The sequence below is a fragment of the Chelonia mydas genome, chromosome 28 (genome assembly GCF_015237465.2).
Source record: "Chelonia mydas isolate rCheMyd1 chromosome 28, rCheMyd1.pri.v2, whole genome shotgun sequence".
NCBI classification, from domain to species: domain Eukaryota; kingdom Metazoa; phylum Chordata; order Testudines; family Cheloniidae; genus Chelonia; species Chelonia mydas.
In genome coordinates, this window is record NC_051268.2 from 7,831,053 (window position 1) to 7,853,311 (window position 22,259).

A 22,259-nucleotide genomic window follows, 5' to 3' on the forward strand; every position below is an offset into this window, starting at 1 on the left:
AAGGACGATAAGGCCATTGCGGAGAAACTAAGTGAATTCTTTGCATTGGTCTTCACGGCTGAGGATGTGAGGGAGAGTCCCAACCCTGAGCCATTCATTTTGGGTGACAGATCTGAGGAACTGTCCCAGACTGAGGTATCATTAGAGATTTTGGAACAAATCGATAAATTAAACAGCAATAAGCCACCAGGACCAGCTGTGAAATTGCAGAACTACTAACGGTAGTCTGTAAACTATCATTTAAACCCGCTTCTGTACCAGATGGCTGGAGGGGAGCTAATGTGACGCCCATTTTTAAGAAGGGCTCCAGAGGTGACCCCGGCCATGACAAGCCTGTAAGCCTGACTTCCGGGCCGGGCAAACAGTCTGAAACTCTCATAAAGAACAGTATGGCCAGACACAGAGATGAGCAGAATTTGTTGGGAACCGTCGGCGTGGTTTTAGGAAGGGGAAATCAGCCTCACCAGGCGGCTGCAATTCTCTGGGGAGGGGGGTCGACAAGCTGGGGACCGAGGGGACCCAGTGGACTCAGATTTTCAGAAACCCTTGGACAAGGTCCCTCCCCAAAGGCTCTTACGCAAACTAAGCTGCCCGGGGGTTGCCTCCCTGACCACCCCGGGTCCCAGCAGCCCCCGGCCCGTGTCCCGCCCCCCAGGGCGCAGCGCCCGGGGCAGGTGCAGGGTCCGGGGCGCCCCAGAGTGGCCCAGACTCCCCGGGCGGCTCTTACCAGAGCCCAGCTCCTGCTTCTGGCCGGGGGCGGGGCCACGGGAAAGGGGTGGGGCAGGGGGCGGGGCCAGGGAAGGAGCAGGGGGCGTGGGTTTCGGGAAGGGGGAGGAGCAGGGGCGGGGCCACAGGGAAAGGGGAGGAGCAGGGGGCGGGGCCAGGGAAGGAGCAGGGGGCGTGGGTTTCGGGAAAGGGGAGGAGCAGGGGCGGGGCCACAGGAAGGGGCAGGGGGCGGGGCCTTGGCGGAGGGGAGGAGCAGGGGGCGGGGCGGGGGGCCGTTGCTCCTGGGGTTCGCGGGCTCAGCAGCGTCACTGGGGGAGGGGCCGAACCCGCCCCTGCCCGCGCCAGCCGTCGCTGAGCACTGCGCATGCGCCGCGCCCGCCGCGAGCCGGCGGAGACTCCATCTCCCAGCAGGCCCGGCGCGCCGCAGTTTCCGGGCATGCGCAGCTCGCGCCGGGTCGTGGGGGCCGTTTTTCCGCCCTTAGTCCTGCGTCCGCGGAGGGAGCCCGGCCCGGGGACCGACAGCGGGTGAGTGCGGGAGGGGCCGGGACCCCCCCCAACTGAGCCTGGCCCGCCCCTCCCCCCGCCGTGGAGCCTCCCTTCCCCTCCCCCCCCGGTACCGCGTATGACAGGCCCCGCCCCCATTCCCGGCGCCGCGTTCCGCCCTCGCCCGTTACATCCGTTAACGGCCCCGCTCCCCCCTCCGCCCCCCCCCCGGCCATATCCGTTAACGGCCCCGCTCCCCCCCGCCCGTGGCTGGTCCCCGGGGCGCCTGCGGCCGGGGGAGCCGGCGCCGGGCGGGGCTGGCGGGGGGCTGGAGCGGCCTCGGGGCCGGGCCGGGCTGGGGCGGGGCCGTGACTCTGCCCGCGGGTCCCGGAGCCGGAGCCTTCACCGCCCCGGCAGCGGCTCCCTGCTGCGAGCCCCCCGGGGAGCCGCCTTCGCGCCGCGGCTCCTGCCAGGCCCTGCCCGGGGAGCGAGCGGGGGTCCCGCGGGGGGGACTGGGCCGGGCGGGGTTCGCCCTCGGGAGCCGGGAGGGGGGGGGGACAGAGACGGGGGGGGGAGCGCGACATGGCGGATTTCAGCGTCTCTCCCCAGGACAGGCATTGCGGGGGGGGGTGAAATCTCTTCTGCTCCCCCCCCCCCCCCAAAACTGGCAACAACCTTCTCCCCTTTTCTCTGCCTGTGCGACGTGGAGAGCAAACCCGTGTAAACTCCCTGTTTCCTCTCCGATTATTGACTAATTCTCGCTCCTCCTCCGATTTTTCCCCATGTTCTCTCCACTGTCAATTTAAAATCTCCTCGGATTTGGGGTGTTTTCCCACCCGTTTTATCTGCCGCAGTTTCTCGTGGTTTAGGTGGGGAATTGTTGCCCTGAGCCGTTGTGGGGTGGCTGCTGGAGAACGGGTGGGGTAACGCCGCGGTTACAGGTGTCAGAGGAGCAGCCGGGTTAGTCTGTATCCGCAAAAAGGACCGGAGGACTTGTGGCACCGTAGAGACTAACCCATTTATTTGAGCATGAGCTTTGGTGAGCTACAGCTCACTTCATTGGACGCATGCCATGTTTACACTTCCACTGTGTTAACCTCGGTACATTGACCCTGGCTCAACATTGCTTGGGGAGCTGGTGTTACCGCGTTGGCATAATGGACCGTTTACATTGGTGGGAGACTAATTTAAGTGCAGAGACGTGCACGTAAGTGCATGCAATGCAGCTACACTTGCAATGCACCGTAGACCAGGTCTTTGTAGTGTAGACCAGGCCTGTGAGGGTTTAATCCTGGTGGGAAGACCTGCCTCTAATAAAGCCACTGTTTTGCTGTGTGACAGAGCCTAGAATGTCAGTTTCCAGGGCAAAAGTCTGGTGGGGGGGACTCTGTGTGTGAAATGGACAAAAGCTCCTTCTGAAAACTCTCCAATTGCTCTTTTTGCCCCAACAGGCTACAGAATAACGTCGATGTTTTGCTCCGGATTGTCCCACTGTTCCACAGGAAAGGCAATGGCTGCAGCAGAGTTATCTGAGGTATGGGATTATCACGGACATGGTTGGTGGGCTGTAGCTGGAGGGAGATGGTCAGTAAATGTACAGGAGGGTGGGAGCTGCTGGAGGTGGGAGAGGGCAGGAAATACCCAGAGTGGGGAAAGGGAGGGGACAAACTTGCCAGAATGAATTCGGATTAGGCCCCACATTGAAGGAGCAGACTCCTTGGGTTTGGAACTTTCCCCTATTTGTGGAACAAGAAATAACCCCCTGGCCAGGGCTACAAAAACTTCCCAGGCTCCCAGTGCTACAGCCCGAACCAGCTGACACACTTCATAATTTACCACTATCCCAAACTTCGTGTCATCTGCAAATTTCATCAGTGATATTATGTTCTCTTCCAAGTTATTGATAAGCAAGTTAAATAGCAACAGGCCAATAACCGATCCCCGTTGGACCCCAATAGAGAAACACCCACGTGGCCATTTAGAGTTACATTTTGAAATGTATCAGCTGGTTTTGAATCTAGTTAGTGTATGTCATGTTAATTTTGTATTGTTGTAGTTGTTTAAGTATTCTGCTGTACCAAGTTAAATACCTTAGAGAAATCAAAGTATTTTACATTAATGCTATTGCTTTATCCACCAAATTTCTGAACTCCTTAAAAAAAAAAAAAATCCAATTAGTCTGAGAGGATCTGTTTTCCCTCAATTTATGTTGATTGGAATGAATTATATTACCCTCTTTTAATTCTTTAATAATACCCTCCTTCCCCCCCCATTATCTTGCCTGACATCAAACCTGGGCTATTATCTTGGTCATCCCTTTTACACTTTTTTTACATATAGGGGCAACTTTAGCTTTCTTCCAGTGTTCTGGAGTTTCCTCAGTGTTCCAAGAGCTAGGTAAAAGCAGCATTAATGGTCCAGAGAGCTCCTCAGCTGCTTTTTTAAAACTCTTGAATGGAAGATATCTGGAACTGCTGTTTTTAAAAATGTCTGACATTAATAGCTACTATTTAACATCCTCATGAATTACTATTTTAATGAAAAGAGTGTCGTTGTCGTCATAAACATATCACGACATCATTTGCTTGTTTTCCCCAAATCCAGGAGAGAAATAGTCACTGAACATTTTTACTTCTTCGGTATTATTATTATTGATGTTTCTGCCCTTTCCGTCTAGTAATGGACCAATAACATCATTGTTAGGATTTTTTTGTTATTAATATACTAAAATAAACACAATGCTCCTTCATATTTCCTTAATTCTGCTGGCCAGAGATTTCTCCATTTGTTTCTTTGCTTTACCTTATTAATTTTCTACAATTCTAAGCTTCTGACATTTTTTTCCTGTCAACTTTCTCTTCCTTCCAGGTGTTCGTTTATATATATTATATAATTTTATGGGGGGATATTGGGATTCCCGCCAGGAGACTGTCCCTGACCCTCCTGGGGACTCCATTTCCTGTATCAGTCTCTGGCTATTAGGTGTGTGATGAATATGAAGACCCCTGTCCCCTCTGTCCACTGGCCAGCGTGAGGGGCTCTCTTTTTCTTCCCTCAACCTGGTGCCTCCTGGCTGCTCAGGATGGGAGTGGGACTGTGCTACCATGTCATTCCCATAGCTTCCATTTTCTTGTTCCTGCTCTCCCATGAATCCTGGGGTTGTACTAAAGTACTAAGTGTGGGGCTCTTGCTCTTTCAGGGGCCGGTGACTTTCGAGGAGGTGGCTGTGTATTTCACCGAGTCAGAGTGGGCTCTGCTGGACCCCGCTCAGAGAGCCCTCTACAGAGATGTCATGCAGGAGAACTATGAGTCTGCGGCCTCACTGGGTAAGCCTTCCTGTCCTGTTGGTTATTGGAAGCTGTGGGTTCTCTAAAGAATCTCTGTAGTAGTAATTCTATACCTTTACTACTCATACATGTGTACACTGGTTTCCATGTCTTGTCCCCCCTTGGCTTATGTCCCGTCCCAGTATTATTTTTAGATGTACACAAATTTTAAATGACCAATGGCACAGAAAGATTTTTTTTAAAATTATTTAATTTATCCTTATTGGATGCATTAAAGTCCAAACCCAACATTTTGCTTTCTCTCCCAGGGCTATGACCATTGGATGTGGGAATTTTGGAAATATTTCTATGATTCCAGTACATACCTCAGTTTCCCTCTGTGCTTGATATTACTATAATCTGAATGTAAAGACCAGGACACATGGGGTGTTTTTGTTACATAGCTGTCATGGAGTTCACACAGAGATCTCTCTTGGAACTAAAGGCATGTCTACACTACAAGTGCTATGGCTGAAAGTGGCCAGCTGAGAACTGTTCCGTACACCTAGCTGTGTCTAAAGTGAGGGCTAGGCTGACCTAACTATGGCTACGTCTACACTACAGAGTTTCGTCAGTGCCGTGTGTGTTGATTAAAGCAGGTTCTTCTTTGAGTGATGATCCCTATTGAATTCCACTGAGGCTAATCTGCATGCACCATGCTCCCAGAGCCGGAGCTTTTTACAGTAGTAGTGTCTGTGGGTTCACGTGTGCGCCCTTGCATTGCCTTGTGGTTTTGCCTGCGTCTTCAGTTCCCTTTCACTGCCACATGTTCCAAGTCAGAGCTTCTGCTGTCCCCTCGTCTGTGGTGATGCATTTTCTTTATTTAGTCAGGGTGTAACCTGCACAATTTAAAGCTCCCACCCCCTACCCATTCTTGTGTATACGCAGGGACAAGGGGCCCAACTTTACCCCCCCCTAGGCTCGGGGCCAATATCCCTTCCTAGTGGTCTCCGGGTTCTACAGGTCTGCAGAGCCTTTTCACGGTGAAAGAGACTAACACAGTAATATCCTTAAACATGTGCGTGTATTTATTAGCAACAAATCAATAGAATACACACGCCAAGCATCAAAGGCTCACCATTCCCAGCAAAGACAGCTGGATGTCTCCCAGTGGGCAGTCAGGATCTGCTCTCGTCCGGGGGTCCGACTTTTGTGCAGTATGGTCGTGCAGGGATAAAAGACCTGGCACCTTTGGCCTTGAGCTGTATCTCGGAGTTTAGTTACAATGAGCATGTCTTCTGACCCCCATTATATAGTTAAAATGAGGATTTCTCTTATCTGTGCTTTAACCAATTACTTTATTTAAGACATAGCTATGCAAAAACACTATCCAATCATTTTCACTATACAGGGGTTCACATGCCTAAGACTGCCTACACATTAGCTCTTTTTTTTTTTTTTTTCAAAGTTAGTTAAAACTTCTCAAGGTCTACTTATCTCTGTGCTTTGTTAGTGGAATACACTGTCAGGGTAGAATTGCTTAACCAGCAGTAGACCAGGACGCTCTGCCTATTGAAAGTACACTTTCTAACTATTTACAATTTCTTTAGCAACAGCAAAACTTCTTACTTTTTATTATCAGACAGAAACTGCAGAAACTCAAGGCTAATTTATCCATTCTCTCCCCATTCTCTCGACTTTGTGAATATCTATCTATCTCCAATTCATAGGGCTGCAGCTAATACTTTTCTATCTGTTTGCCTATGACAAGGCCGAATTCCCCGACTCTGTAGTTTTGTTTGCAATTTATGGTGGCTGAGCCTACAAGATGGCTGTGGGTTAGGCTAGGTCCAGGCCTCTCATTACAAGGACTTGGGTTATGTAGTAGTTTTCTGGTTTCTGAACGTTTCGTAGGATTAAGGACTGGGGACGCCATTCTGGCAGTTTCCCACCAAACAATCCCCAACTCCCCACTTCGCCCCCAGCAGCTGTGTCTGGGTACTCTCTATAGTCAGGATTTTCCTGGTTTCTATAGTGATTTTTCTTGTTTCTGAAAGTTCCGCAAGGCTCAGGATGCAGTTCCCCTCCAAACCTTCCCCCCTCTCTCCCTTCAGCACCCAGGTTGGGATGCTGGATTATAACTAAGAGGACAGGATTCAATGTCATTTGTTCTCCCTCAACAACGAGCACCAATGCTGTCTGTACTGCTTGTGGGAAACCCACACCACATCCAGGTGCAGCATCTATCTCTACTTCCCTGCCTGTACGTGGGAAGACAGAGCCCCTCCCCCTCTCCCCTGCAAGAAGCAACTCTTGGAGGTCACCACTGGGCCACAGTCAAATCCTGGCCATGGAACACCCCAGTACATCAGACTGAATCCAGGAGCTACTGGTACCTGAGTCCCTGGGCACCAGCGCTGCAACAGCAGGATCAACCGGTTTGGCCATATGGGAGCTTGTGGCCCCAATATTCGTCTTCATAACAGTCCTGTTCAGCATGGGAATCCTCTCCTGTAGCACAGACCTGTCCTTCGCCAAGCAGGCATTTGAAACAGGGATCAGCCCGGCCCTGATGGTACTGCCAGATCCGGAGGGATTTCTCCCATCATCCTGAGACGAGGCGGTGTCATCGACTCTCTCCTCTCCCCCAGACTACTGCTGTCAGTTTCAAGAGCTGCTACGAAGGATACCTCATGCTCTTGAAATACCATTGGAGGAAGTGCAGCACACGCAGCACCACCTGCTGGACATTTTGCATGCATTGATACTGGCCAGGGTGGCCCTATCAAAGGAGGGCACTCTCCAACAGACACGCACTGTTGGATGGCACACAGAAAAGAGGTACAGTGTGCTTCCCCCACCCCCACCCCCAAGGGTTCCAAGTTTCTATTCTCTCATCCTCTGCCCAGTTCCCTGGTGATTCAGGCTGCTATGCAGTGAGCTAAACAACAGCACCCACGCTCCACCCCAGCTGACAATGAGAGCAAGAGACTGGACCTTATGGGTTGAAAGGTTTTCTCCTTGGACGGCCTCCGGTTATGGATCTTGAACTTCCTGGCAGTGATGGCCAAATACGACTTCTTACAGTGTGGACATATGGCAAATGAGCTTCCTCAACAGTATCATGCCCAATTCCTATCAAGTATAGAGGAAGATAAGTTGGTCACAAAGTCCATACTTCAGGCTGCGGTTGATTCAGCAGACACATCCTTGCGCATTTTGGCAACTGTAATCGTCATAAGGAGGGAATCTTGGTTTCCCTAGAGAAGTTCAGAATACGATCAAAGATCTCCCTTTTGATGAATCACACCTATTCAATCAAAAGACGGATGACCCCTTGTACTCACTGAAAGATTCCATAGCCACTCTGCGATCCTTAGGCATATATACATCAGCACAAAGCAAACGTGTTATCACCTGCCATCTTCTCAGTGTTACAGAATCCCCAGTTTTACCACCAACAGGCCTATGAACCTCCTCAGAAACATCCTATAGTCCACAGATCCCATCCACCTGTTCCGACAGAGCAGTCCTCCACACAACACCGTCTGCCCTTAAGCTATATTTCTGAATGCAAGCAGAGAGCCGTCTCACTTCGCCTGCATCCGAAATTTCTACCAAAGGTGATTTCCTGCTTCTGTTTCAACCTACCTGCTTTCCCGAATCACATGCTTTGAATGAGGAACAGCAGCTTCACTCCCTGGATGTACGTCGGGCCCTGGTCTTTTACTTACAAAGGACAAAGCCATTCCAGAAATCTCCTCGGCTATTTGTCGCCATAGCAGAGAGAATTAAAGGGCAGTCCATATCCACACAGAGAATCTCGAAGTGGGTCTCAGGGTGAATTGAGCTCTGTTATCAATTGTCAGGATGGTCCCAACCTGGTGGGATATTGGTCCGTTCCACAAGAGTGCCAGCATCGATTACCGCCACGCTCCGTGACGTGCCCCTTATGGACATATGTAAGGTGACCACATGGAGTTGGATACACATCTTTTCTTCTCATTATGCTACAAAGTGTGGCAGTGTATACATTGCAGTGTAGGCATAATTCATGTCTTTACTGCAAACTTAACTCGACATCCAACCGCCACAGTTATTAAGTTGGTTGTGCATGTCCACACCACACTCCTTGTGTCGGTGGAGTGCATCCTCATAGCGGTGCTTGCATGGATGCAGAGAGCAGTGCAACTCGCCTCAGGGGTTTTTGGGAAGGGCTTGCAATGCCTCATGGGACCAAAACATTCTCACAGGAGTGACTGGAATCATGGCTTCAACATCCAATGATGCAGTTTTCTCCACGGATTTCATCTGCAGCCCACAGTATTTTGCGCCTTTTTTTCAAAAGGCTGGCATAGCCTTGGGTATGCCATCTCCAGAGAAGCATGGACTCCACTCAGCTGTGCACTATTGTGGTGAGCGTTGCAAACACCACACATGCCTTATCCTATAGGATATTTCCAGAGCTGTGTCACGTTCTGTGCTGCAGTTCCTCTCAATGTCCTTCAAGTAGCACTGCTGGAAACAATGGAACGAAAGTTTCCGGTTGCTGTCGGCAGCCGCCCTGCAGCTGAATATGATGGAGTGCTGGTTCTGGTCCCGAGAAACAAGCACTGACCGGTGGGATTGCATCCTTATGCAGGTATGGGATTACGAGCAGAGATTGCAGAACTTTTGTATGCGCAAGGCCACTTTCCAGGAACTGTGTGTGGAGCTCTCCCCAACCCTGAATTGCAGGGACGTGAAACTGAGACCTGCTCTGACAGTGGAGAAGCAAGTGGCGATTACTGTGTGGAAGCTTGCAACTCCAGATTGCTACTAGTCATTGGGGAATCAATTAGAAGTGGGTAAGTCCACCGTGGGGGTTGCTGCGATCCAAATAGGCAGGGCCATTAAACGCCTTTTGCAAAGAAGAATGGTGGCTCGGGGCAATCTGCAGGACATACTGAATTGTTTTGCCGCAATGGGGTTCCCTAACTGCAGTGCGGTGATAAATGGCCTGCATATCCCTATCTTGGCACCAGACCACGTTGCCACAGAGTACATAAACAGAAAGGGAAGCTTTTCTATGGTGTTGCAAGCGCTGATGGATCACTGGGAACATTTTACTGACATGAACGTGGGATGGTCTGGGAAGGTGCATGACGCGCACGTCTTTTAAGAACACAGGTCTGTTCAGAAAGTTGCAAGCAGGGACTTTCTTTCCAGACTGCAAAAGCACCCTTGGGGACATTGAAATGCCAATGGTGATATTGGGAGATGCAGCCTATCCCTTATTCCTGTGGCACATGGAGCCGGACACCTGGACAGCAGTAAAGATCGGTTCAATAATAGGTTCAGCAAGTGCAGAATGGTGGGTGAATGTGCCTTTGGCCATTTGAAGGGTCACTGGTGCATTTTGCTCACTAGGTTAGAATTCTGTGGCCGGGAAAAACATCCCCCATGATTATAGTTGCTTGTTGTTTGCTTCATAATATTTGTGAAGCAAAGGGAGAGAAGTTTCCACAGCCGATCCACCTCCACACCCCACCCCATCTGCTAATTTTGAGCAGCCAAATACCAGGGCTATAAGAAGAGCTCAGGGTGGACAATGTGTCTCAGGGAGGGACTGAAACTCATTTTAGTAATGACCCACAATAATGCGCACTGCCATTCTGTATCATTCCTACCCATAGTCTGAACCTTGCTGTGATTGCTGTGCTTTGTTCTCGTGCACATCCCTCCACCTCCCCTCACCCCGTGCTTTGAATTAATAAAGATGATTTTATTTTCAAGACATACTTTTATTGCACACAGATGTAAACACTGAAAGATCTGTCTAAGAATTAACCTTGGAAAGATGATGGAATAAAATTGGGAGTGGGAAAAACACATACATCCTCTCTATAAAAGTACAGCGGCCTTGCCTGTCGTACATCAGCACATGTGCAGCTGTTGTTCTTGGCACCCTCCTCTGGGGTTGAGTGGAAGGGATATTGCAGTGCCCCCTTTGCCTAGTGGAACGTGAGGTGGGGGAGTACAGTGATGTTGGAATTTTGCTCTGCAGGGGCCGAAGAGGGAGTCAAACCTCAGGGTTTTTTTCCCCGAAGGTCAACCAGAAGCCTCAGCATGTTTGTTCCTTCAGAATCCCCAGCTTCTCCTGCAGTGGGCCATGCTCTTTCTCCTGGGATGCTCACCTGCTCGCCATGTCCTTTTTTCTGAGAGCAATCCTCCACACCCTTTGCTGTGTCCACTGTTCCAGAGGCATTCATTATCTCATTAAACATATCACATATTCTTTTGTCTCCATCTTGTCTGGGAGAGCCTCTCTGCCGGTGTGGAGGAAGAGCTGAAGGCCACGCTTTCAGCTATAACATATCCAGAGCACAAAGGAACCACTGTCAGGGCAGACCCGGGCTGTAGTGCAGAATTTCTATAGAGAAATCACTCCACTGAATCCATGCCAGTATAAAGCATAACATTTTCATTTCTACAAGGTATTTATTGAGCCGGTCTGCTGTCCCAGCTATGGTGAGTATGGCATGGGGGCAGGGGCACCAGACCATCTGCAGCGGGAGGGGAGCCACCTGTGGCGGAACCAGAGGTAGCCAGGGGACCATGCTCACCTCCCCTTTGTAACATGGACGTTGTCTGGAGGCTGGGAACCAGGCTTCCCCATCCCAAACTGCAAGCCTTGGCAGAAGTGGCTCGGGGGTGGGGGGGGTGCTTGTGCTGGCATGTGGCCACTACAACATTTTCCTCCCCCAGCCCCCACCCTCTGTTTCCACTGCTGCTCTCCGGTGCCTCAGGCTTGCTGTTTCTGAGGTCAGTGCTGACCCCTGCCACCCAAACTAGGGTCATGTTTTGTGAAGGATGAGGGAAGGGGCAGTAAATCACAAGGAGGGATTGCAGCACCTCCTGAAATATGTCGTCTTTGCTCTGTCTTGGTCACTTTCTGATCTGGCAGAGGCACTCCGCCAGTGTGCAGGGGGTTCCCCTGAAGGCCATATCTGCAGAAGCACAACAATTACATAGACGTATTATTCTTAGTTCACACACAGCATCGAATCATTACAGTAAAATACATCTCTTGTAACATACCAAGCACACAGCAACACAGTCATGTACATTTCTATCCCCTCACCCACTTCCACACTAAACAAAGCAAAGGAAAGTTGGCCATCATAACCATGCAACATCAACTCAAAAAATCACTTCCCAGGGGTTTCCTCTCTTGCTTCTTGCTCACTGGAGTGGAATTCCTGGGACTGGCTAGACACCTCCGGAATGGAGTAGAGTTCCTGACTCGCCATCCCACATAGTGTGTAGCCCACGGCTACGTCTCCATCTGCTAACTCCACCTCCTCATCCATGACTTTGTTGTCAGGGTTAGGTCCACTTGACTCTGCATTCAGCCACGCCATGCATATGAGTGGTGGCAGCATCTGCCCATCAAGGTTACTTAAAAAAAGTAAATTTTATTAAAAACAAAAAGAAAGAAAATACATCTGGAACTTAGGCTTTTGCTAGATTTTAAAAGACCAATTCCAAAAATCAAGCACCCAAAATAGCTTTCTTGGGGGTTCAGCTTAAAGGTTACAAGCAAACAAAAACATCTGAAAAAAAAAAGAGTATTTGTGGCACCTTAGAGACTAACAAATTTATTTGAGCATAAGCTTTCGTGAGCTACAGCTCACTTCATCTGGGGTTAGCACAGAGGAATCTGCAAGCCAATGAGACACAAAAGAAATAACCCTGATCGCGTCTAGCTAAACATTCTGATCTATGGACACATTGGAGTTCAGATAAGTAGTTCTAGGCGTGATCTGATGACTTATAATCATACCTGGCTTAGCTGCGTATAGCATGGCTGCTCTGACCCTTCAGCCCAGAGAGAACAGACAAAGGGAAAGTTTCTTGCCCAATTTTAAAAAGTTCTCCCTTTCCATTGGTCAAATGCCCACTTTTTTTCTTTACCCGGGGGACTTTTTAACACTTTACAGGCAAAGCAAGTAAAGAAATCAGGAGGGATTTTACAGCTAACTGGCTGGCTAGGTGTCCATCAAAGGGAGCTATCCCCCCACTTTATTTATTACAACAGCCAAAGGGAAATTTTCCCTCCAATTTTAAAAAGTTCTAGCCCTCCCATTGGCTCTTGTGGTCAGGTGCCCACTCCTTTCCTTTTACCTGTGGGCTTTTTTAACCTTTTACAGGTAAAGCAAGCAGAGAACAGCCACCAAGAGGGCCTTTATAGCTAACTGGCTGGCTGGGTGTCCATAAAAGGGAGCTACTCCCCCTTCCCCCGCTTCATTTATCACAGCCCTGCACAGTTGGTAAACAAAGCAGGTATAGCTACCAGGCCTCGATGGAGATGTCTTTTCTTTTCTTCTCAGGCACTTGGTCTGTCGAATGTCCCCAAAGCAGGGTGTTGGCTACCCGGAGACTCTCTGGTCCAAAAGTCCCACAAAAGTCCTTCGTAGCAAGGTTTTGGCTACCCTGCCTGTTCTACAGCATCACAGGCCTCTTCAGACATTAATTGGGAACTGCTACTATACCTGTGATATTCTTAGTACTTATACCCCTCGCTCTCAAAGGAGTCACATGCCCCCGAAATATGCCCTGTGGGCATTTCATTACTTGTTTTCCTAATTAATATTTTTGGAAGAGGGCTAAAGAGGGACAGAGACCAAAGATCACTTGGTGTATACTTTCTCATCAATCATTCCCTTGAGCTGTTAGGGTGGTGCCATCCCAAAGGGTCATCTTGATCCAGGTCAGTTAGTACCATGCTCACCGTTCAGGTGTTTTCTGCGCATTTACTTAGTGAGCTGGCCATCAACTGACGATGACCAAAGTTCCAGCTAACTAACACACACACACGCACACCCACACACCCTGGTTGTAACCATTCATAATCCATAGTTGTGTCAGCATTCAAGTGCAATTTCAGCATATCATCTGATACTAAGAGAACCCTGCTCCCAGAATCCTTTAGCAAATTCAGACGTCTCCAGCCTTACTACATTCGTATCAACAACAGTCATTCATAATAATTCAGCACCATCCCAACAAATATGATTGATAATATTCACTGTAATGCTGCTTTGAGCAAAGGAAGATGGCCTGGGGATGTTACCCCTTAAAATAAACTGGAGTTAAACAGAACCTTTGTGACAAGATGTGAGTGAAAGCACCCCTGTAATCACACCCTACACACCACTGTAATAGCCTTTGTACAAAATATGCCTTGTGAGGTATCACTTGAAAACCAATAACTTACTGGTCAATAATTCAGTGAAATATATGTAACAATGTTGTATGTAAAGGTATGAATTCCCCCTGTATGATAGGTTTCAGAGTAGCAGCCGTTTTAGTCTGTATTTGCAAAAAGAAAATGAGTACTTGTGGCACCTTAGAGACTAACAAATTTATTTGGGCATGATGATGTTAGTAGATGTTCAAACTGACACAGCCATGACTAGGTAAAAGTTGTTAACCCAGTCTAACCTAAACAACGGAATGTGTATTTACCTCAATTTGCATATAAGTAATAGGGTCCTTGAGACAGCAAGAGGAGGAAATGGCAGGAGCCAAGGCAAATTTGCATTCAGCATACACAGGAGAGAAGAATGAGCCTGGCTCCACCTTCGCCGCTAGACTCCATGTCACCTTCTTTGCTGTTTGAATAAACTTTGCTTTGAGGGGCAATCCTGAGTAGAATCCACTTCAAAGGGTGACTGCACTATAAAAGTGAGGGGCAAAACCACCCCAAGGTACTTCTTAGGTGAAAGAGAGAAAGGAAGAAGACAAAGGAACCAGCCCTCTGACTCTGGTGGAGATCCTGACCTGACAATTTGCTCAACCGTGGGCACACGTGCTCAGGATTTTACCTTGAACAAAGTTGTGCTTGTTAAGTTTTAGAAAGCATTTTTATCTTTATTTCTCTTGTAACCATTTCTAACTTTTAATACTTTATGCTTCTACTCACTTAAAATCTCTCTTTGTAGTTAAATAAACTTGTTTTATTTGTAATCAAAACTAATCCAGTGTTGTGTTTTAAATTGAACTGTTTAGTAACTCCAGTTACAGTAGCAAATTCTTGAATATTGGTCCCTTGAGGGGCAACGGACCTCTCAGATGTGAACTGTCCAGGAGAGGGCTGGCCAGTGCAGAACACACATTTTGGGGAAAAGGACTGGGAGTATGTTGGGGCCACCCTGCACATAGTAACCAAGGCTGGTGGAGGCCAAAGTGGGACTGGACTGTTTCTCACAGGCTGCTGGGTCAGGGCTGTAGCTTCCACAAACACTCAGGGTGTGACCAGCATGCTGGTAAGCTGTTTGTCAGCGGCCCAGGTTGGGAGCTACAACACCAAAGCAATGTGAGGCATCCAGGATTACAGGGCAGGTGGTGACACAACCTTTCGGAGGTCTGGATTGCACCCCCAGAATGTGACACAAGTATCCCACAAATTCAATTCATCTTGCTTGTTTTCTGTCACTTGTGCAGGGTTTCCAGTTTCCAAACCTGATGTGATCTCCTGCCTGGAACGAGGGGAGGAGCCATGGGTCCCAGACCTCCGGGACTCTGAGGAAAGAGAGACCCCGAGAGATACCTGCACAGGTAAGGAATCAGTTAAACCAGCACCAAATCTGTCCCTGAATTAAGGAAATATTTGGGATTCCTACTAAGCCCTTGTGAGCTGTCTGAATTCAGGATTGTTTTCAGGAGGTGTGGCATCCTCATGGCAGACTTCACTTACGGCTTCCTACCTGTCCTGACTCATGCCTGACAGTAGCTCCCTCTCCAATCTACTTTCTCCCTGTATGTTTGCTTGAGATTTAGACCCAGAATTGATCCCCTCCTCTCTCTCCTGTGGGGAAAGGCTTGGGGGAGATTCAGCTCTTTCTTTGTTTGATCTCTCTGTCACTTACTTTTGTTTGTTCCCCCCTTTCTTCCACTCCTCTCTCTGAGGTTCCCTTTTTTTCTGGCAAAGGAAGTGACTTATGTCTGGTTTCTCTCTCTATCCTAGCAGATGATGGGATGGTGAATGAGAATGAGGAGGAGAATCCTCAACAAGACGATGCTGAGCAAGTAGAAGCACATGAGACGTTATCGGAAAGATCCAAAGGGAATGTTTCCTCGAATTGTGCGCAAGCAAATGCCTGTGAGAGTCAGCACAGACCAGAAGAAAAGTTCAGTAGAGGCTCAGACCTTATTAGACATGAGAGAATCAACACCGGGGGAACACCGTACATCTGCCTGGAGTGTGGGAAAACCTTCAAACATAACTCAGTCTTTATCATACATCAGAGAATCCACACTGGAGAGAGACCATACATGTGCCCCGTGTGTGGGAAAAGCTTCAGTCGCAGCTCAAACCTTATCACACATCACAGAATCCACACAGGGGAGAAACCCTACACTTGCCATGAGTGTGGGAAAAGCTTCAGTCGGAGCTCAGAGCTTAGGATACATAGGAGAATCCACACAGGAGAAAGACCCTACACTTGCTGTGAGTGTGGGAAAAACTTCATTCGGAGCTCAGAGCTTAATAAGCACCAGAGAATTCACACTGGAGAGAGACCCTACAGATGTACTGAGTGTGGGAAAGACTTCATTTATAGCTCACAGCTTGTCACACATCAGAGAATCCACACTGGAGAGAGACCGTACTCATGCCCTGAGTGCAGAAAAGGCTTCACTTCTAGCTCACAGCTTGTCTCGCATCAGAGAATCCACACAGGAGAGAGACCCTATTCATGCCCTGAGTGCGGGAAAAGCTTCAGTTCTAACTCACAGCTTGTCTCACATTGGAGAATCCACACAGGGGAGAGATCCTATCCATGCCCTGTGTGTGGGAAAAGCTTCACTCATAGTTCACAGCTTATCACACATCAGAGAACCCACACGGGAGAGAAACCATACACATGTCCTGAGTGTGGGAAGAGCTTCAGTCGGAGCTCAAACCTTATCATGCATCACAGAATCCACACAGGTGAGAAACCCTACACTTGCCTTGAGTGTGGGAAAAGCTTCAGTCGGAGCTCAGAGCTGATCAGACATCAGAGAATCCACACAGGAGAGAGACCCTACACGTGTCCAGAGTGCAGGAAAAGTTTCACTCGGAGCTCAGATCTTAGTAAGCACCAGAGAATCCACACTGGAGAGAGACCCTACAGATGTCCTGAGTGTGGGAAAGGCTTCCGTTATAGCTCACATCTTGTCTCACATCGGAGAATCCACACAGGAGAGAGACCCTACTCGTGCCCTGTGTGTGGGAAAAGCTTCACTGATAGTTCCCAGATGATCACACATCAGAGAAGCCACACAGGGGAGACCCCCTACACATGTCCGGAGTGTGGGAAAGGCTTCAGTTGGCACTCAAACCTTATCACACATCAGAGAATCCATACGGGAGAGAAACCATACACATGTCCTGAGTGTGGGAAAAGCTTCAATCGGAGATCAAACCTTGCCGCACATCACAGAATCCACACAGGGGAGACACCCTATAGCTGCCCTGCGTGTGGGAAAAGCTTCAGTCGGAGCTCAGAGCTCATCATACATCAGAGAATTCACACAGGAGACAGACCCTACACTTGCTGTGAGTGTGGGAAAAGCTTCATTCGGAGCTCAGAGCTTATCATACATCAGAGAATCCACACTGGAGAGAGACCCTATAGATGCTCTCAATGCGATAAAGGCTTCAGTTATAGCTCACAGCTTGTCTCACATCAGAGAATCCACACAGGAGAATAACACTATATTTGTATTCAGTAGGGCTGCCCAAAGATTTTTTGTTTCTTTTTTGTTGTGGGTTTTTTGGTTGGTTGGTTTTTTAATGTATTGGCTAATTCCCACATATTGGTCTTTAAGGTTGATTGCACCATTTCCTTTACTGTTGTCTCTCAGCTCCCCTCAGGTGAGTTGCTATCTTCTACCTTTTGCAGTTCACCTTACTTTGGGGTGAATCCTGTGATCCTTTTTTTCAGCTCTTTAATTTTATGAGTTATGGGAGTGTGTGTCCCTCCAGGCAGAAATGTCCGTCTGTCCGAGTTGGGGGAGAGAGGGTTGACCTCATCTAGCTACAGTGAGATAAAAACTATCTGTGCCTTGTCTCCACTAGAACTGTACATTGAGTTAGGCCATGTCTACACTACTACTTATGTCAGCAAAACTTATGTCGCTCAGGGGTGTGAAAAAAGCCCACACTCCTGAGTAACATAAGTTTTGCCAGCATAATTGGCAGTGTGCACAGCGCTATGTTGACAGGAGAGCTTCTCCCACCGACATAGCTACCGCCGCTCATTGACAGTGGTTTAATTATGTCAACGGGAGAGCTCTCTCCCACCAGCATAGAGCAACTACACAAGAGATCTTACACCAGCACGGCTGCATCAGTACAGCTGTGCCACTATAAGATCTCTAATGTAGACACCGCCTAAATTGCTCAGATTGGCTATCTTGATGTAAAAACACAACTCTTTTCAGGAAAGACTTAACCCAGGTGCAATGGTTGTGATTAGCTTTCCCCTTGTGCTGACCTGATCTCCATCACTCTTCAGCCTGGGCTACACTGGGGGGGCAGGGGTTGAACTAAGATACATGACTTCAGCTATGCTATTTGTGTAGCTGAAGTCGAAGTATCTTAGTTCAACTTACCTGGCCGTCCTCACGGTGGCGAGTCGACCACGGCGGCTCCCCCGTTGACTCTGCTTACTCTTCCTGCCGAGGTGGAGTACAGGCATCAATTCGGGGATTGATCTCTATCCCATATCAAGGTTCCTTCCCCACTCTGAACTCTAGGGTACAGATGTGGGGACCTGCATGAAAACCCCCCTAAGCTTATTTCTACCAGCTTAGGTTAAAACTTCCCCAAGGTACAAACTATTTTACCTTTAGCCCCTGGACTTTATTGCTGCCACCACCAAGCGTCTAATAAATATATAACAGGGAAAGAGCCCACTTGGAAACGTCTTTCCCTCCAAAATCCTCCCAAAACCTACACCCCCTTTCCTGGGGAAGGCTTGATAAAAATCCTCACCAATTTGCATTGGTGAACACAGACCCAAACCCTGGGATCTTAAGAACAATGAAAAATCAATCAGGTTCTTAAAAGAAGAATTTTAATTGAAGAAAAAGTAAAAGAATCACCTCTGTAAAATCAGGATGGTAAATACCTTACAGGGTAATCAGATTCAAAACATAGAGAATCCCTCTAGGCAAAACCTTAAGTTACCAAAAGACACAAAAACAGGAATGTCCATTCCATTCAGCACAACTTATTTTATCAGCCATTTAAACAAAACAGAATCTAACGCATATCTAACTAGATTGCTTATTAGCCCTTTACAGGAGTTCTGCATTCCTGCTCTGGTCCCCGCAAAAAAAAAACACAGACAGAGAGAACCCTTTGTTTCCCCGCACACACCCTCACCCTCCAGCTTTGAAAGTATCTTGTCTCCTCATTGGTCATTTTGGTCAGGTGCCAGCGAGGTTATCTTAGCTTCTTAACCCTTTACAGGTGAAAGGGTTTTTCCTCTGGCCAGGAGGGATTTAAAGGTGTTTACCCTTCCCTTTATATTTATGACAGGTGCCAAGGCCCTTTTCAGTTTGAGGAGGCCAGCTATTAGAGCACATCCATTTAACCCTCAGACTAGGCTGTGGAAACCTTCAGAACTTTTATTTTTTGTGTCACATGAAGCCGTGTTCTCAGCTCTCTGTGCTTAGGTATCATGCTCTGATCCTAAATCAGACTCGTTGGGGCTGGAAATGAGTGTCACAGACCTACAGGGGGAATTTGAAAGGATCCCAAACAGATTAACCTTTCTGTGCTTTAATCCTTGTTTCTGTCTATTGGCAAAGTTGCTTTCAGGATTTTTCCAGCTGAGCTGGGATTGTTTCCAAATGGGAAGATTGGCTGATATTCACCATTATGATAATTCTAAAACCTTTGTAACTAGCATGACAGAATAGTGGAGATGCTGAGTGAAGAAGGTTTGAATGGATCAGAGGACAGTGCAATAGGAAAATCTGTTCTAATTTGGCATCATGAGATGTAAGATGTTCTGGAGTTTCATTTTATATGATACTGAAACTGTCTTATTCTCTTGTGTGTTTTGGGTTTCTCTCTTTCCTGAGGGCATTTGATAACATAACTGGACTTTAGTTTCTCTATGATAGGGTGAAGTTCAGGTTTTTGGAGGAGTTTGAAACGACCATTTACTAAAACAACAATTTCTTTCATGTGTGTCTATTTTTCCACTCCTCCATTATGACATGGAGGAGGTCCAAGAGCAGTTCAGTCGTCAGGAACGAGCACTCAAAGCTATTGGATTTGCTACCACAGAAACAGTAGCACTTTAAAAATTCTACATCTAACTAAGGAATGGAATTGAGTAACAATGTGATCATATAGTTTGGGTCAATATTGTCTTAGAGGATTCAAGGACAATATTCCACAGTAAGTGACTCGGAACTCAGCAAAATGCCCATGTATTTGGGTCGCAAGGCAGTTGTGGCCCAGACCTAACAGGTGTATTCTGAAGATCTCTCTTTTATAATCAAGTGCACATTGCGTATTATTTCAGAACACATTTCCTACCTATGTAGAGATGGAGAAAATGGAAGTGGTATTTTTGCTGAGTTTACACCTTATAGATGCTGCAAATATGTATAAAATAAAATCCGTTGTGAGTGTGAGATAGCTGCAGCAGTCGATCTATTTTTAATAGATACCCCACCTTTGGTAACTTACATGGCTTGTGAACCAGGCCCATATCTGTGCCACCAGATTAATAAATAAACTGGGCATGCTTGGTTGGGGAAGTGATTCCTCACTCTGACTACTGAGATTTTCTGTGATGTGGTAAAGGAGTCTACTCCAGAGAAGTAAAGTTACCCTGACCATGGCTAAGGATTAGACTAGTTTTTAAGTAGAAATAATAGGCACCCAGTGTTTGATTTTTACCCCAGAGATGGAAACTAGGGTAACTTTAGGCTCAGGTAACCTGTTTATGTTAGAACATTATCTCTTAGTTCAGTGGCAGATTATGGTTCAAATGATGTTGTGGTAAGATATTGGGGAGTTGTTGTCCTTTACCATTTGGATCCAGAGTTTTATGAGCCAAAGAAAGAAACAGTTGATGCCTTCAGAGGACAGCCCTTCCCCATGGATCCCTATCTGGCTGTCTTGTTGGAGAAGAAGAACTTCCATGCTGTGCAAGTGATGTTAACCTATGAGGGAATGAATGTCAGACTCCCAAGCTCAGACTGCAGGACTGATGACTGTTGAGTCCTGATTCCATGGTTCTGGCTCTCAGTTTTGCTCCCATGTCCTATGAATTTGCATCGCTTCTCCATCTCCTGCAACTTTGAAAGATTAGAAATTGTGAAAATAGAATACAAATGTTTTTTCTCAAGAGAACACATCTGAGATGACTTCCACCAACACTTATGATCGAAGACCCAGAGAGAAATGAACTCCCAGAAATAGAAGGCACCTATGTTAGTACAGAACACAACTTTACACAAGACTTACTTGGTGGAAAAGGGGATTCAGAGAAAACTAACACAGATGATAAAATTGTGTAGCCTTCAGATATGTTGTTACCAGTGAAAATGAAATTAAACAAAGTTTATTGCAGAATAAGAGACTGATTATGATTATACTGATTATGAATTTATTTGCAACACTGAAAGTTATCTGGGTTTTCTTCTGGGTTCAGAAAAGAATTAGATTAAGTTTATGTAGTATAGGTCCATCAATGGCTACTAGCCAAGATGGCTAAGCCTCTGACTGCCAGATGCTAGGAATCAATGATACGGGATGGATCACTCGCTAATTGACCTGTACGTTCCTCCTGAAGCATCTAGCATTGGCCAATGTCAGAAGACCGGATACTGGGCTAAATGGACCGTTGGTCTAACCCAGTATGGCCATTCTTATGTTTCTGTCTCCTGCCTCCCTCCAAGTAGTATATGAAAGATGACTAATCCTGTAAAGTTTATTTGATGTAATTTACCCTCTTTGGATTAAGGAGTTCTAAAGTAAAACCTCACTCAAAAGGGGTTGGTGTATGGTAGTATGTAGGAGAAATAGTGTATATCAAAATAAAGACCTAGTATAGACTTTAATTATTACTATTTCAAATGGATTTTTGATAAGCTTTTAAAATAATATTTCTGTTGAGAAAAAATTTACATAAGGAGACATGTTGTGTAACATTTTACCCAGTTATAAGGCAACAATCACTGAAATCTCCAGTTCTCTTATTTGCAAACCAAAGTTTATATCCCATCTGTCCGGAGGTGCCTTAATTTAAAATGGTGATGGGTACAAGATAGTAGCTTTTCTGGTTTTTTAAGTTTTGGTTTTTTGCAACCAGTTTTTTCATGGGTGCTGTCATGGTTCCTTCCCCACTCTGAACTCTAGGATACAGATGTGGGGACCTGCATGAAAGATCCCCTAAGCTTATTCTTACCATCTTAGGTTAAACGCTGCCACCACCAAAGTGTTACACAAAAAACAGGGGAAGTACCCACTTGGAAACGTCTCCCTGCCAAAATATCCCCCCAAGTAATACACCCCCTTTCCTGGGGAAGGCTTGATAAAAATCCTCACCAATTTGCATAGGTGAACACAGACCCAAACCCTTGGATCTTAAGAACAATGAAAAGCAATCAGGTTCTTAAAAGAAGAATTTTAATTAAAGAAAAAGTAAAAGAATCACCTTTGTACAATCAGGATGGTAAATACCTTATAGGATAATCAGATTCAAAACATAGAGAGTGCCTCTAGGC

The 22,259-nt window shown here is 47.1% G+C and overlaps 4 protein-coding genes across 10 annotated transcripts in view; 3 read left to right on the plus strand and 1 right to left on the minus strand.

The window, feature by feature from the left end:
* LOC102934530 (zinc finger protein OZF) overlaps positions 1-22,259 on the minus strand; it is a 1,287,564-nt gene that overhangs the window by 1,091,322 nt on the left and 173,983 nt on the right.
* The window catches only part of LOC102930400 (zinc finger protein 501), a 1,110,025-nt gene that overhangs the window by 941,666 nt on the left and 146,100 nt on the right, over positions 1-22,259 (plus strand). Inside the window, exon 1 of one of the 4 annotated variants that reach the window (XM_043537404.1) lies at positions 2,647-2,743. The exons of the other annotated variants lie outside the window; for them this stretch is intronic. The gene's annotated coding sequence lies outside the window, so the exon portion shown is untranslated. Of the gene's footprint in view, positions 1-2,646; positions 2,744-22,259 lie in introns of those variants that run through there. 4 annotated transcript variants of the gene reach the window in all.
* Positions 1-22,259, plus strand: part of LOC102937091 (zinc finger protein 135) — a 426,373-nt gene that overhangs the window by 323,899 nt on the left and 80,215 nt on the right. The gene's annotated exons all lie outside the window — the stretch shown is intronic.
* LOC102931717 (zinc finger protein 436) lies at positions 1,122-21,105 on the plus strand. Of its 5 annotated transcripts, none has more exons than XM_043537356.1 (5): positions 1,122-1,251; positions 2,661-2,743; positions 4,409-4,535; positions 14,964-15,077; positions 15,487-21,105. In XM_043537356.1, the coding sequence occupies exons 2-5, from the start codon at positions 2,678-2,680 to the stop codon at positions 17,214-17,216; spliced, it is 2,037 nt and encodes a 678-aa protein (XP_043393291.1). In that variant the 5' UTR covers positions 1,122-1,251; positions 2,661-2,677; the 3' UTR covers positions 17,217-21,105. The 5 variants fall into 5 exon arrangements, with proteins under 5 accessions (XP_043393291.1, XP_043393292.1, XP_043393293.1 ...); XM_043537357.1 differs by having other exon boundaries at positions 1,174-1,251; positions 15,490-21,105; XM_043537358.1 differs by lacking the exon at positions 1,122-1,251 and having other exon boundaries at positions 2,609-2,743; positions 15,487-16,760; positions 16,845-21,105.